Source organism: Solanum dulcamara, chromosome 5, assembly GCF_947179165.1.
Source record: "Solanum dulcamara chromosome 5, daSolDulc1.2, whole genome shotgun sequence".
In the NCBI taxonomy this organism is placed as follows: Eukaryota; Viridiplantae; Streptophyta; class Magnoliopsida; order Solanales; family Solanaceae; genus Solanum; species Solanum dulcamara.
Window position 1 is genome coordinate 2,319,630 of NC_077241.1, and position 17,288 is coordinate 2,336,917.

The following is a 17,288-nucleotide window of genomic DNA, read 5'->3' on the forward strand; positions in this document are numbered from 1 at the left end:
TGTTACAAGAATGGTTCATGCACGAATACTTTTTTTGATAACAAACTCAATATTCCTACGAGAGAAAGAACTAGTCAAATATAAAAAAATTGTGATTTTCTTTTAGAAAAAGGAAAATTCAATTACGATGACAAACAACTCATTACCTTGCCTCCTATCAAGTTTAAAGATTGCTTTCCAAATGAGGAAGTAGCTGTTACAAAAGAGGGTTTTGTCTTACTGTTCTTCACACGATAGTCCATCTATTTCATTTTTACCGACATAGGTCCATCCAGTCGAGATTAGCCACTAGGTGAAGTACCAAGGAGAGGATTGGCTTCAGCCATAAAGGCCTTGATTTGGCTTGTTTAATTGATTCGTACGTAATCCGAAAGCTTCAACATAGTTCGATTAATCAACTAAGTTTGCGCTCCAATTCTTGAACTAAATGATCCTATTATTAAGACTCAAGATGCAAACTTATTACAATCTTCTACCTAGCTATAAAGCTTTTCATTCAAATTCGTCAACTCCTCCTTTTTAAAGTTACAAAAATATTTGTCCGACGGTAAATCATCTTATTAAAGGTTAAATAAGAATTTTAAGGGACAAAATATATTTATTTTTTAAAATTATAAGAATTTAATGATTTTTATTTTTTTTGACAAACTAAAGCCCAAGAAACTTGAACAAACCACAGTACGGGCCCATATCCAAAACACAAAACTGAACCTTTCCCCACCCCCCAAACACCATATCTAGGGTTTTAAAGCTTGGGTTCACTTCAGTCCTTCAATTATCAGCCGCTTTGGCTAGGTTTTCACAAAACCCACTAATTTGTTTCTCTTCAAAATACCCAGAAAAATTCATCTTTCACATGGATTTTAATCTATAGGGTTTTCTTGATTTCTTGAAAAAAATCGGTTCTTTGTATCACTCTCTCTATATCTGTTAAGGAACTCCAAAAAGAGTGATAATAAATGGCTACCGTGAACCCATTTGACCTTTTGGATGATGATGCTGAGGACCCAAGTTTGCTAATTGCTGCTCAGCAGCTAAAGCCGGCGTCTGCACCAGCCAAGAAGGGTCCAGTTCAGGCTCAAGCTAAGCCTGCTGCTAAGTTGCCCTCCAAGCCGGTTCCTCCTTCTCAGGCTGGTAAATATTCCATTTTTCAACATTTTTGTACCTTGGATTGGTGTATATTCATTCATTCATATTATTAAAGCCATCATGAATTGAGCTTAAGTAATGTAGATTGGATTGAAATATAGCAGTTCTTATTTGTATTGATGTTGTTGTAGTAGTAATCCTCCATGAGTTAGTGGTGCGTACACTGTACCCTCCCAGATCCTACTTTGTGTGATTTCACTATTTATGTTGTTGTTGTTGTTTTGTAGTAGTAATTATAATAGTACATTTTAATGTTTTTGGTTTATGTATATTCATTCATAACTTAATTATATTTTTGGGATTATATTGAAACTGGAACGAATGGATGTGAGCTAGTGTAGATGGTTGATATAGCTGACCCAATTAGTTTGGATTGAGATGTAGCTGTTTTTAGTTTTATTGCCTTTGTAGTAGTAGTGATGGTAATGTATCATTTCTAATCATTTTAAAACATTTTTATGTTTTGATTTTATACTTTTTGGTGTTTTGGGTCTATATTTCGTGTTTAACTGCCACAAATGGAGTTGAGCGAGTCATATGGATGACCCAATTAGTTTGGGTTGATATGTAAAAGTTCTGTTTTTTTATTGTTGTTATTTGTGTAATAGTAGAAGTAATGGTAATATACCATGTCTAATTATTTTTAGACATTTTTTTGTTTTGAGTTAATGTATATTTGTTCATACTTTTTTGTATTTCTTGGTGCTTTGTGTAAGGTATTGGGTACTATATGAGGAAAAAAACCCAAGTGTGTAGAAAATTGAGGTGCTAATATAATATACTTTACTTTTTTTGTGATATTGGTTTCATATTAGACAGTTCATATAGGTGTCCCAATTAGATTGGATTGAGATGTAAAAGATATTATTTTTGTTGTTGTTGTAGTAATGAATGAATATAACAACTATATGAACATACTTTTGTTTTGTACTTTTTGGGTTCATATTTTGTATGGAACCAGCACGAATGGGGAGCCGATCAAATGTAGAAGGTTCATATAGCTGACCCGGTTGGTTTGGATTGAGATGTAGTTCTTATGTTTCTTCTTGTTGTAATAGTGAATGAATATGGCATTTTGTAACAAGTTTTTTCGGTAAGGTGTTGGGTATTTTTGATGAAGTAGGATGTTATTTTTGAAGTAGGGTGTTGGGTATTATATGATTGGTGAGGAAAAAGATCGAGAGTGTAGAAAAATTAATTTTTTCCCTTAAATGAGAATACGTGCTATTTGTAAGGTGATGCTTGTCTTCATATTCTCTTTCGTTGTCTATTCTCTTGCTGCATGAAGTATTTATCTTGGAAATATTGCCTTTCTCTTTCCAATGTGACACTGTTAGTCTGTAGGAATATATGAAATTATGTGTCAATCCAGGATTAGTCGGCAGTCTGAATCAAACTTTTAGGCTATACAAATATGTGGAATTAATGATAGGTTTCTTAATGTTTAAACAATTATTTTCTGTCTGCTATCTAGTAAATATGATCCCGAGAAATGGATGGGTAGATAATTTCCTCTGTGATTCTGGGATTAAAGTATAATTCACTTATATGAACCAGAGGGAGTATAATTTTTCCCATTCTTATTTGTGTATTCATTTTTGAGCAGTGAGGGAAGCCAGGAGTGATGGCCAGCGAGGAGGTCGCGGGGGCCCACGTGGAGGAGCCCGTGGTCGTGGCCGTGGACGCGGGTTTAACCAAGAATTTGCTGCTGATGAGGATGCTTTTGGCAGCAATAATGGATTCTCTGGACGGTACAGTGCTCCAGAAGATGGAGAATCAGGAAAGCTCTATGAAAGGAGAGGTGGATACGGTGGATCTCGTGGGGGGTTCCGTGGAGGTCGTCGTGGTGGTTTCAATAACGGGGATGCTACAGAAGGAGAAGGGGAACACCCAAGGAGAGTGTTTGATCGACGAAGTGGAACTGGCCGTGGGTAAAGTGATTCTGCTATTTTTGAAATTCACACTAGTGCATTTCACTATTCCCTTGTTGCATTTCTAAGTCGTGCTTCGTGTGGTTTGTCTTTGTTTCTTGTGCATATGTGTGTATCTTTATTGATCTGTTCTATTGTATAGGAATGAGTTTATTAAACGGGAGGGATCTGGTCGTGGGAATTGGGGAACCACTGCAAATGATATTGCACCGTGAGACTGTCATCTCAATTTTGTGTTTCCCTATTGCTCTCGGCTTTATGTGTTAAATTTTTCTTATAGTTTAATGTTGGTTTTTTGATCCAAATTCAGGGAGACTGAACAACCTGTTAATGATGGTGAGAAGATTGTCGAGGCTGAGAAACAAGCTGGACAGGAAGATGCTGGAGACACCAATAAGGATTCAACTGCTGCTGAGCCAGAAGAGAAGGAACCTGAGGAGAAGGTAACTGTCATTTTCTGGTGAAGACCATTATTTGTTTTGCTTGCTTACATATCCGAATTCTACTGTTGCAGATTAATATCCGTGTCACGACACTATCATCTTCTTGGGTATTTTTTTTGGTGGGGTGGGGGGTGAATGTGACGTAAATTCAAAATTGAATTCCTGGATTGTCTCCTTGTCGATTAGTCAGTGTGGACAAGGAATATCAGCTCTGTTGTCCATATTCTAGTGCAATCTAACTTTTCAAAAACAATAATTTTTTTAATTTATTGTCGATTAAATCTTCAACATTTATCCCAGTAGTTTTTTATGGTAGTCTCATACCTTCCGATATGCCAGGAACTAACAATCATGCATTGACCAAAATATTACCACCACCTGCTGCTCTGGTTGTTTTCATTTACTACTCACTGTTTCTTTTTAAAATGGTGTTATTTTCTTATACAGGTTTCCTTGGCAGATATTTCTATGAAATAGCTATGAACGTTAACTAATATTTTCTGGTAGACTTGGTACTTCTTTACTTTGATTAGTATCTGTGGATTAACACATTCATTGCTATTTGATGACAATGGTGTAGCTAGTGTTATTTGCATGATTCCAGTTGTTATTATTCATATGTATATAATGATCACTATCCGTAACTATTAATTATTCATCTCTGCTTGTGTTGTAGGAAATGACCCTTGAGGAGTATGAGAAGGTAATGGAAGAGAAGAGGAAAGCTTTGGTGGCTCTAAAGCAAGAGGAAAGAAAGGTTAATTTGGACAAAGAACTTGAATCCATGCAACTTCTCTCAAACAAAAAGAATGATGATGAGATCTTCGTCAAATTGGTGAGTTTTTAGTGCTTGCTGCTATTATATTTTGATTGCTGTATTGGGAACTTGATTGTGTCGTATGCTGGGTATATTCATCGTGCTTGAATTTTTTTGTCTGGGGCAGGGTGTGGAGAAAGATAAGAAAAAGGAGGCAGTGGAAAAAACCAAAAAGGTACTTTAGCTTCTTTTTTTAAGTGGCTATATTGGTATGATAACTTCATTTCTTTATGCGTTCCTTGGGAATCCATTCCTTTTCATAAACTCTTTATTTTCCAAAAGTTATGTGCCTAGCACAGGGTCTTTGCTTAAGCGGAGAGCAATCCATCCTGCAGCCCCACAAGCGCAAGCCCCTCCCAATAGAGAAATAATGTGTTTTATTTTGGACCTTCAGAATTCTGGAAAATAAGTAGACGCTATTTTTAGACCGGAAGGTCAACCTCCACGCATACTTCATCAGCTGCAATGAAACCTTTCTCTTGCCTTGATTGTATTTTCAATGAAAAATAGAATAGGGAAGTAATATCATGTATGCAGTTGTGTAGGTGTCATTATTATAATTTTCTCCAATATTGCATATAAGTTCATGCGGTGTCAGTATTATAGTTTGTGGTTTCACCTCAATATCATTTTAATTTTAAAATCATTGCATTCTGTTTTTCTTTTCACGAGAAAGGTGAAAGTTTACACTTAAGGTGGAGACCGGATCTAGTATAATATTCCAAAGATAAGACATTGATCTACAAGTGGTTCGAGTTCAATAGATTTAATTACTATTTCTGTTGCGAGGCTTGATACATTCAATTTCTTGCAGACTAAAAGCATAAACGAGTTTCTGAAGCCTGCTGAGGGAGAAAGTTACTACCGCTCTGGTGGCCGTGGTAGGGGCCGTGGCCGCGGAAGAGGTAATGGTGGTGGATATGGTGGAAACAACAGCGTTTCAGCCCCATCCATCGAAGATGTTGGCCAATTTCCCTCCTTGGCTGCCAAGTAAGGGAGCAAGTCTTGTATGGATTAGGTAAAAGAGGAGCAACTCTGGTCATCTGAGCCTTCTTCCTTTTTCCGTCATTTATGATATTTGGGCTTTGATGGTAACAGCATATTTCCCGGAACCTTTGGGCTCTCCTGTGTTAGATTTTGTTTTGAAGACTTTATAATTGTTCTTTAGAGTGTAAAATTTAGATGTTTACTTATCAAATCAGTTTTGATTGGAGTTATTTGAAGACGATTATGTTTCTTTTTCAATTATGATGTCTAACTCATTGTCCCTTGGAAAAAGTCTCGCTACCTCCACGAGGTAGGGGTAAGGTCTGTGTACCCCTTTTCAGACATCACTTGTGGGATTCAATGGGTGTGTTCTTGTACGTTAGTAACTGTTGAGAATATGAAAATATTGAACATCGAAATGAAACCCATCCTAATGGAGTAATATTGATAATGAGAACTAGAAGGAAATGATGAAATGTTAAAAGAATGGTTCATGCACAAAGACTTGTATTTTCTGGTAACAAATTCAATATTCTACAAGGAAAAATATTTGGTACTTTTGTTGGGTATTTTTGAAAGTATATCCTGCAAATGTGCATAATTCGAGTGAGATTCAATGTAGATCTAATTGTTGATTCAATTGCTAGGTCCAGGGAGTTTGCGGAGACCATTACAACTTCTTTCTTCCTGATAATCCTACATCCCATGTTAATGTATGGATAACTATTTCTCGAGCAATTACTTAAATTTGGCCTCAATGAGAAATATGGTATCCCCTTTTTCATTCCGATGATGGAGGGATTTAGAGAGACCACCACAACTTCTCTCTTCTTGAGAATACTACACTCTCTATTAGTGTATGAATAGCTATCTCTCGAGCTAAAAGTACAACCTTCATTAATTTTCCAAAGATTTGTAGAGACCACCACAACTTCTTCTTGAGAATCCTATACTTCATATTAGTGCATGAATAGCTATCTCTTGAACGCAAAGTCCAACTTTAACCTTATTTTTTCACATTTTATCATATATCTTCATAGACAAAAAACTACCATATAATTTTATTTATTTTGGGGTGATAGAGGGATTGTACCATTTTCACTAATTGAAATTCAATTTTTTTACAACTAAAGTCAATCTAAGATGAAATTTCAAAGAAATGAACAAAGGCAAGCATTAGGTTAACCAATACTCCTAGTTTTTTTTTACAAATGTTTTGTGTATAGACTATAGTTTTCAAGAATTGTGTCAAACCAAAATCTAGATTTACTTGTGGCTAATGCTACAAGAAAAGCTGCTTACAACTGACAGACTACTGATTAAATGAGGCTTAGTTATGGGATCCACTAATTTGATGAGAAATAAAAAGAATATCGAAAATTCGAGTGGCTTACGAGCTACTTTTGATGCAACAAAAAAAAAACAATGATTGAAATGGAGAGATGGAGTCAAAAAAAGAATTTGTCACTTCTTTCTTTAATTCAAAACTTTACACGAGACTTTTGTCTCACACTATTCTTAAGTGATAAAAGAAAGAAGAATGCATTTTCTTTGTTACCTTCCTCAAGTATGTATAAGACTGAATCTATTCGATTCCTAAAAAGTAGTATTAATTCTTAACATTTCAAGGAAACCTTCATTAGTGATTATGAATGATTGATTTTTTTTCAATTTTTCCGACCTTGGTGTCATAGGAGCAAACCAAAAAGATTGACAAATGGAATCATCTGATTTAATTCGTTCTCAATAGCCACGAGATGACTATCTTAGGGTGATGCTTTGGTCGACAGATGCTCTTATTACATTAGTAGTCTTTGCAAGATGAGATACTTTATTTGAAGAGGTGATGATACAAATATATTCCGCATTTTTAGTCCAACTCAAGCTGGAGAAACTTATTCAATTCATAGTTATCGCTAACCGCTTTTGATCCCAAATGTATTGCCTTTTCCCCATAAATGCTGCATACATTTGCAACAACAACAACAAACCCAGTGTAAGGTAGAATGTACGCAAATCTTATTACCTTAGAGGTAGATATATTATTTCCGATAGACCACCGGCTCAAAGCAAAAATAGTCCAAAGTAGAATTAGGGAAAAATTACATAAATGAAGACAACCATGGCAAAATACTACAGATTATAACCTGATAAATCATTCTAAATAATAGTTTTAACAAACTACAACGATAATCAAAGTAAAAGAAAAAACACACATAGCAACCAAACTCAAAGGACAAAAGGAACTACAAATGTAATACTACTAATAGTATGTCTAATAGTAAAGAGGAATAAGTGATACAACGCTCAACTAACTACCTAACCTCCTATCCTAATATCATGTGTCCTCCATAACTCCTATATAATGTCATGTTCTTGGTAAGCTGAAGTTGCGCCATGTCATATCTAATCACCTTTCTTCAATACTTCTTCGGCCTACTTCTACCTATATTGAAATCATCCATAACTAACATCTCACACCTCCACAATAGGGCATCCGTGCATCTCCTCTGCACATGTCCAAACCTTTCTACCTTCATAAGATAGAAATAAAATTGCGTACACACCACCCTCTTCAAATCTCACTTATAAGATTACATTAATTATGTTATTGTTATAAAATATTTAAAAAAAGAACAAGTAATGATGAAGAGATTTTCTTCCACCAAACCATCTAAGATTAATTTTACATGCCAAGTAGAGAACATCAATTTCATAAATGTTCTCCCCTCTCTAGTTGAGTAGGAACCACATATTTGGTTGACAAGCTGTCCTCTACACGGTGGGGTGACTATAGTAACAACGTTTTTATGCTTTGGTCCAGACTATAGTAATAAAGAAAAATTTTATTTGACCAAATCAAATATAACATAATATATAAATTGACCTTTAAATTTGGCTTTAAATTTTAAATATGACCTCTAATTTTCATAGTGCACTAGTAGGTTCTTTAACTATCCATTTCTTAAATAAAAAAATACGTGAATCCAACCTGGCATAACGCCTGATGGGGACACAATTCAGACGTGTCAGGTGTAATTTTTGAGACTCACAACAGTAAAAAAAAAGAAGCAAAAATAACAATTCTACCCTTAATGAATACCTTATATATATTGTGCATCCGCCCTTGATTTTAAAATATTTTTTCTTTTGAAAAGCGTCAACGCGTATTAATTAAGAGAGATAAATAATACTTCTTCTGTTTATTTTTACTTGTTCAAAATACAAAAATATATATTATATTTTCAGTTTTACTTATCCACTATATTAAAAGTATATTTTTTCTTTTACTTGTTACTTTTATCATATCAAAATCAAAATATTTTTTTTTATATTTTACCCTCAAAATTAATTACTTTTTCTCAAATTAATTACCATGGGAAAACTAAGTTTTCCTCTCATGTTGAGTAGCAACCACTTGACAGGTATGTCCATAAATATGTACAGTTGGGGGACTGTTATAATAATAATCTTTTATTTGACAAAAATATTACTTCTATTGTGTATGGATGTAATTTTTCCCAAGTTTTCAGTGGGCAAGTTGCCCACTTGGGCCTCTCTTTTCCTTTCTCCCGCTTGCTATTACTCTTCTTCTTCTACCTATATATAAACAGTATTGCAGAAGATAGAAAAGATATATAGAGATACACGAACAAAACATACATATCTCCTCTGTTTTCTCTTCTTTTCTTTATTCTCTTTATATACTCTGTCGCTTTGAGCTATATTTTAGAAGGTAACAAAAAAGATAAGAATTTTATTTTTTAAAAATGTCTAATATTTCAAAACTTGAATTTGTTGCTCTTGATATTTCTGGTAAAAGCTACTCATCATGGGCACTTGATGCCGAAATTCATTTAGAATCGATGGATCTGACAGACACCATTAAAGATGAAAATACGACATTTAGTCAAGACCGTGCAAAAGCCATAATATTTCTCCGTCACCATCTTGATGAGGGGCTAAAATTACAATATCTCACATTGAAAGACCCCCTTAAATTGTGGAAAAATTTAAAAGAAAGATATGACCACATCAAGATGGTGATGCTTTCACAAGCACGTCATGATTGGCTAAACTTTTGATTAATGGATTTCAAAAATATAACTGAATATAATTCTGCCTTGTTTAGAATTATAACTCAGTTAAATATATGCGGAGATGAAATAACTAAACAAGATAAACTCGAAAAAACATACTCCACATTTTCACCCGCGAATATGCTCCTGCAGCAGCAATATCGCGAAAAGAATTTTAAAAAATATTCTGAATTACTAGCTCACCTTCTTATTGTTGAACGCCACAATGAACTATTAATGAAAAATCATGATAGTCGGCCCATTGGTTCTTTATCACTCCCTGAAGTGAATCAGACAAATTATAACCAACGCGAAAGAGGTCATGGATCAGTCGTGGTTGTGGTCATGATCAAAGATAAAATTATAATCATGATGCTCGGCTGGTACCGAGAAATGATCAACAATATAAAAGGTAGAGTAAAAGGCCAGAAGCTTTACCAAATTTTTTTTCAGAAAGTGTATGTCATAGATGTGGAGGTATGGGCACTGGTCGCGGACTTACCGGTCATCAAAACGTTTGGTTCAGCTATATCAAACGTCCTTGAAAAGAGCAAAAAATAATCCAGAGATAAATTTTATCTCTGAGGATAATATTGAGCCTATGCATTTTATCTCTGAGGATAATATTGAGCCTATGCATCTGGATGTAGCTGATTTCTTTAATTTTCCAGAAAAAATATGAATATTGATAAGACTAATAATATTTAAATCATTTTATTTTTATTTTTATTTTATCTATACTAAATATTATGTTTTTTTTTCTAGTCCATGTAAATAAATAAAATTTGTGTAATAAATCATGTATTAATTATAATATTTACTTTATTTCCTTTTTTTGAAGAAAACTATGGATATGCCTCAAATTTTGTTTGGATCAATGATCATGTGTGCCTGTTATCATCCCGCACCTGGCGTTTGCGAAGTTATTAGCACAAATAATAAGATTGAGAGCGCAATACCCAGATTATCCAATTAAGGCCATTCGCCTTGATAATGTTGGAGAATTTACATTCCAAGCTTTTAATGATTATTGCTTATCAATTGGGATAAAAATTGAATATCTTGTTGCTCATGTTCATACTCAAAATGGCCTTGCAGAGTCATTTATAACGCGCCTATAATTGATAGCAAGACCTCTACTAATGAAAATAAAATTGCCAATTACTATTTGAGATCATGCTATCTTACATGCAGCAACACTTGTACGTCTCAGACCGACAATTATAATAAATTCTCTCCATCACAATTAGTATTTGAATATGAGCCAAATATAACCCATTTAAGAATTTTTTGTTGTGCATTATACGTGTCTGTAGCACCACCACAACTTACAAAGATGGGCCCTCAACGAAGGATGGGCATATATGTTGGGTTTGACGCACCCTCCATAATTCGATACATTGAACCGTTGACTGAAGACTTATTCACTACTCGATTTGCAGATTGTCGGTTTGATGAAACAACTTTTTCGCCATTAGGGGGAGAGAAAAAGGAACCCAAAAAAGAAATTGCATGGAAAGTTTCATCATTATCTCATTTTGATCCACGTATCCGTACATGTGAGCAGGAGGTCCAGAAGATCATCCACATACAGAAAATAGCAAATCAAATGTCATATGTATTTACTGATTTGCAATGGATAACTAAGTCACATATCCCTGTAGTAAATGTGTCTATACGAATTGATGTCCCAAAAGGATCATCTACTAGTATCATAGCTTCTGAATCCTAAACACGCCTGAAGCATGGTAGACCATTGGGTTCAAAGGATAAAAATCGTAGAAAGAGAAGCACGAAGAATAATAAAGATGATACTACACAAGAAACTCCTGAAGAAGGTCAATATTTGAGTAATCCTGATATTTTTGAAGAAATCAGTGAACCCGAGGCTCAAGTGAATGAAGAATTTTCAATAAGTTCTACCGGTGATGAGATAAATTTAGACCGATCGAAAATCACGATTGATAATATTTTTGCATATAATGTTGTAATTAACCTCATACAAGATAGTGAAAGTCTTAAACTTAAATCCGTCGAAGAATGTCGACGTAGATGTGATTGGCCAGAATGGAAAAAGGCAATTCAATCAGAATTAGACTCACTTGCTAAATGTGAGGTTTTTGGACCTGTAGTCCGAACCCTTAAAGGTGTAAAACCAGTTGGATATAAATGGATTTGTGTGCAAAAACGAAATGAGAGAAATGAAATTGTAAGATACAAGGCACGCCTTGTTGCACAAGGATTCTCTCAAAGATCTATGGTCAACTATGAAGAAACATATTCACCTGTTATGGATGGCATAACATTTCGATATCTCATCAGTATAGCTGTACATAAAAATCTTGAAATATATCTAATGGATGTAGTTATATCCTACCTTTATGGTTCACTTGATAATGAAATTTACATGAAAACCCAGAAGGATTAAAATTTCCTAAAACATGTAATATGTTTCGGGAGATGTACTCAATAAAACTGCAAAGATCATTATATGGTCTAAAACAATCAGGGAGTATATGGTATAATCATCTTAGTGAGTACTTAATAAATGAAGGTTATATAAATGATGTCATTTGTCCATGTGTTTTTATTAAGAAAACGGAATCAGAGTTTGTTATACTCGCCATTTATGTTGATGACATAAATCTAGTTGGAACCCCTGAAGAGGTCCAAAAGGCGATTGAATATCTAAAGAAAGAATTTGAGACGAAAGACTTTGAAAAGACAAAACTTTGTCTGAGTCCGCAAATTGAACATTTAACAGACTGAGTCTTTGTTCATCAATCTGCCTACACTGAGAAAATCTTAAAAAGATTTTACATGAACAAAGCACATCCATTAAGTACTCCAATGGTTGTTCGATCACTTAAAGTGGAAAAAGTTCAATTTCGACCTCCAGAAGAGGATGAAGAAATTATTGGTCCTAAAGTACCATATCTCAGTGCTATTGATGCACTTATGTATCTTGCTAACGCAACTAGGCCTTATATAATATTTTCTATTAATTTGCTTGGAAGGTATAGTTCATCCCCAACACGAAGGCATTGAAATGGTATCAAACATATTTTGCGATACCTAAATGGTACTATTGATATGAGTTTGTTTTATACTAAAAAAATGGTGCAAACCTTATTAGTTATGCAGATGCAGGTAATTTATCAGACCCACATAAAGCTCGATTTCAAACAGGCTATCTATTTACACACGGAGGAACTGCTATATCATGGCGATCTACAAAACAGTCCATTGTTGCTACTTCTTCAAATCATGCTGAAATAATAACAATTCATGAAGCAAGTAGAGAATGCGTGTGGTTGAGATCGATGATACAATTCATCAAAGAAAGATGTGGCTTGGAAAGTGATGTCAAAGTATCCACAATAATATTCGAAGACAATGCCGCGTGCATAGCTCAATTAAAAGGTGGTTTCATAAATGGAGACAGAACGAAATATATTTCACCAAAATTATTCTTCACACATGATCTTCAGAAGAATGGTGATATTGATGTACAACAAGTTCGTTCAAGTGATAATCTTGTAAATTTATTCACAAAGGCATTACCAATATCGACCTTTGAGAAGCTGAGATATAAGGTTGGAATGCGTCGTCTCCAAAATATCAAATGAAGTTTTCATCAGGGGGGTAAAATACGCGTTTCACTCTTTTTTCCTTAACCAAGGTTTTGTCCCACTGGGTTTTCCTGGTAGGATTTTTAATGAGGCAGCACTCAAGGCGTGTTACCAGATGTGTGTACTCTTTTTTCTTCATTAGGCTTTTTCCCACTGAATTTTTTCTAGTAAAGTTTTAACGGAGCACAATATTCAGAGATGTTCAGAATAAATATGTGTATTATTTCTTATAGAATTTTTAAGGAGGCACATTATACATGGACATTCAAGGGGGAGTATTGTATATGAATGTCTTTTTCCCCAAGTTTTCAGTGGGCAAGTTGCCCACTTGGGCCTCCTTTTTCCTTTCTTCCACCTGCTATTACTCTTCTGCTTCTACCTATATATAGGCAGTGTTGCAGAAGATAGAAAAGATATATAGAGATACACGGACAGAACATACATATCTCCTCTGTTTTCCTTCTTTTCTTTACTCTCTCTATATACTTTTACTCTCTTTATGTTATAAATTGTCAAGTTAGTTAATTTATAACAACTTCCTCTTTTTCTATTTATATATCATCCTTACTAAAAATAAATGATATTTAATATTTGTCATTTTATAAAATTAATGCATAAATAACACTATTCTTTTTATTTTATCGAAAACATTATTAAATCCATCTTAGGATGATGTGTATAGTTAGCACATGTTAATTGAGAGGGTGTGTACAAATTTTAAAGGACACATAGTATCATGGGTTGAGCCTAGGTTTGTCCTTAATCATGTATATTTGTATTATGAAATTTATTAAATATATGTAAATTTTAAATTTACTTATTAACACTTATCGTTTTTATATAATTTTGAACCTCCCAAATTTAAATTTTGAATTAACTTTCGAATAATATAAACTATAAGTGTCTTTTTAAAGACGCACAAAATGTTTACAAACAAAGTGATAAAATTAGCATATCTATTTATTAACTCAATATATTTCGATCTGATTCGCCTATTTTGACTCATTCAAATTCACGCTCTCATAGACAAGTATAGTATGCATAAGAGGGAATAATAATATTATATGAGGACCAATCATATTTTCCCGTCAACATAGAGCCCAATAACTCCAGTTGGTTAAGACATTTTTGGTAGTTCACACATAATTGGTTTTGTGTGTGTTTTTTTTAAAAAAGTTTTTGGCCTAGTGTTTGGAGTCTACATTAAAGCTCCGATTAAATTCAGATCGCATATTATAGGGCTCATTTTGGGGTGATGCTCCCAACAAAATTTCTCATTTTGGGATGATGCTTTGAACAAGATTTTCTTCATACCCAAGACTCGAATTTAAGACTTCTGATTAAAAATGAATCAGTCTCACCACTCCCTATTTTGGGTAAGTACTTTTTCTTCTTTTTATTCTGAATCTATCTGTTCCAATTTGATGAACAATTAATGTTATCACCTATATCTTCATGTGCATTCATTATTTACAGCTAAGTTCAACATTCACCTGTCTCCAACTATCAAATTAATTATACATTTAAATAAAAAGATGTATTAGAGTCAGATTGATTAATTGTATGTTGGACCCTCTTATTAATAACAAAAAAATAAAAAACGAACGGTTGATTTTAAATTTGATTACGTAAATCAAAACTTTAACTCTTATGGGTCGTTTGATTGGTGAATAAGTTACATCAATGTAGAGATAAAATATTGACTCTAACGAGTCGTTTGATTGATGAATAAGTTATATAAATATAAAGATAATATATTGATGAATTTTATTTTGCAGGATAACAATTTCAGAATTGTTATCACATATTACGTACGGTATAAAAATAATATAACAATTGTGACATAAATAATCTCAAAATGGCTAATCACGTAATCAAAAACTCAACATTTACTTAATATAAATTAGAGAGAGTAATAATCAAATCTAGAGTTCCAAAATATCATTAATAAAATTATTATAGTAAAATGCATCTCTAATTAAAATTTCTTTTTTATTAAATATATCAAATAAACAGAGATCAAGTAATATAAAATGGAGGGAGCATATAACAAATGAAAATTATACTAGTTGTACCAGAGAAACATTGCATTAAATGTTAAAAATGCTCAATTATGAAGAGACAACTCCAATAGCTCATGTTCTCAGAAAAGATAACTTTTTTTTATTCGATGTCCGATATTCATATTAAAGTGTGATTAAATTTGAATTCATGTTGGAAAGTCTCACATTAAGGGTAAAGCGCTCTCTAACAAAGGCGACTCCACACCCAAGCCCTCTGATTAAGAATGAAGGAGTACTTACTACTCCACCACAACCCTTAGTGGTCTCAGAGAAGAAAACTAATGTTACCTATTTCTTTACAAAGTTAAACTATTCGAAATAGTTTAATTTTTACCTTTCATTATATCTTTCACTTAAAAATATCTTTATTGCTTTATTTTTGGATAGATTATTGGCTCGTCTATTATTTATTCATTAAGCCTATTTGATCCGGTCAAATTTAACCTAACACATTCAGTTAACATCCTGGCTCGCTCATTTATTCATGAGAAAATTATGCGAATTAACAAACATTACTAATATATTATTTAATATAACTATAGTTTCAAAAAATTATACGAATTGGCTACAAGTTAATGAAATTTGTTATTATACGAATCTGGGGGCTCATATACAAATATGGAAGCCAATATATACAATTTCTTTTGAAATCCCAATTTTTATAATGTGGCGAGATATACAAACAGAAATTGGTATAGCAACTGAAACTATAGCTATGGAACGTAATTAAGCAAATTGTAGTTAAGGAGCCTAATTATATTTCAAATCTTTGCTATTTTTAAAAGTTTCCCTTTATTCATTAAGCCTATTTTAATCCACTCAAATTTAATTTAATTCACCTATTTGACACTCCTAAGTATACTTACTAGAACAAAAAAATAACTTTGTTTTAATTAAACTCTGGTACCAAAACGCAAAAGAAACATTATTATTTTTTTACTTTTCCAGCACAACTTCTTAAATGTTGTTAGGTGTGAGTAGATAATAATATTTGACCACAATTTTATAAAAGATTCAATTTACGACACAAAAGCGATATATCTATCACCTACATTATTATCATCCACTTTTAATTTATTTTCCACTCAATTATTTCAAGAAAAATCTAGAAATTGTCCATTTACTAATTAATCATATTAGGTACGATAATTCACAAAATTTAAGCCGTGTTAAAGGTATAATTTTTAATATTTTACTAATAATGACGTATCTTTCAAGTTGGGATGGAGCTAACATTCTGTTTATGAATTTAGTAGAATTCAAGTTTTGACGCATGTCCTGTATTTATATTTTAAAAAATCAGTTTTTTTTATATATATATAAATAATTTAACAAGAATTCAATAACTTTATTTTTTCGATAATTTAAAATCGATAAACACAAATTCTAACTCTACCTCTATTTTGAAGAATCAACAAATTAACTCCCCTAAAGAAGAAGGAACAACATAAATTGATAAACACAGCTTGAATTCTTTTTGTTTATTGAGTTTGAAACAAATTATATATATATATATATATATATATATAAGATTTGAATCAAATTTATTTTATCGAACCGTAATTATAGTGATGGCTCTGCCCAAGATACTATTTTAGGGTACGTAAAATTAATCTTTGCAAGCTCAACAAGTTAGGTATATTAAATTAAAATTTAGCAGTAGTTGGCTTGTTTAAATAAAACGGAGCAAGAAATTAAATGGCACAATGGAAGATAAGACAAAATATTAATATTAGATAAAATAATTATTTTCCAAAAAAAAAGAAAAAGACTTAGATCGAGCCTCATGTGTATATTGCGCGTAGCGCGGCAAATTCACAACAAATAAAATGAAGAAAAATTATATTTTTAATTAATACGAAACTTTTTCAAAATATACTACGTTCTATTCATGTTCTTTCTCATACAAAATCTTATCTTGTCACGATAAATAAACAAAAAGCCAAGACCAATAATTATTTATTCTTTCTGTCTCGATTTATGTAAAATTCTTTTTTTAATTAGTTTTAAAAAAAATCATTTTTCTATAATTAAAAAAATTAATAATATATTTTTTTTATTCTTAATAAAATAATTTTCAGTTGCATAACTATAAAAAATAGTTATTTTACTATTGGGTTAGGGTGGTGTGGGATGGGGGTGATGGTCTAATTTGCCTATATAAAGCCTAATATGTGTACACAACTA

The 17,288-nt window shown here is 32.8% G+C and overlaps 1 protein-coding gene across 2 annotated transcripts; it reads left to right on the forward strand.

The window, feature by feature from the left end:
* The first annotated feature begins 716 nt into the window (after window positions 1-716).
* Window positions 717-5,585, forward strand: LOC129888740 (RGG repeats nuclear RNA binding protein A-like). 2 transcript variants are annotated; one of them, XM_055963729.1, is made up of 7 exons: window positions 720-1,134; window positions 2,756-3,080; window positions 3,223-3,291; window positions 3,391-3,523; window positions 4,200-4,358; window positions 4,468-4,515; window positions 5,155-5,585. In XM_055963729.1, exons 1-7 carry the CDS (start codon window positions 960-962, stop codon window positions 5,332-5,334), a joined length of 1,089 nt encoding a protein of 362 aa, XP_055819704.1. In that variant the 5' UTR covers window positions 720-959; the 3' UTR covers window positions 5,335-5,585. The 2 variants fall into 2 exon arrangements, with proteins under 2 accessions (XP_055819705.1, XP_055819704.1); XM_055963730.1 differs by lacking the exon at window positions 3,223-3,291 and having other exon boundaries at window positions 717-1,134.
* Window positions 5,586-17,288: the final 11,703 nt, after the last annotated feature.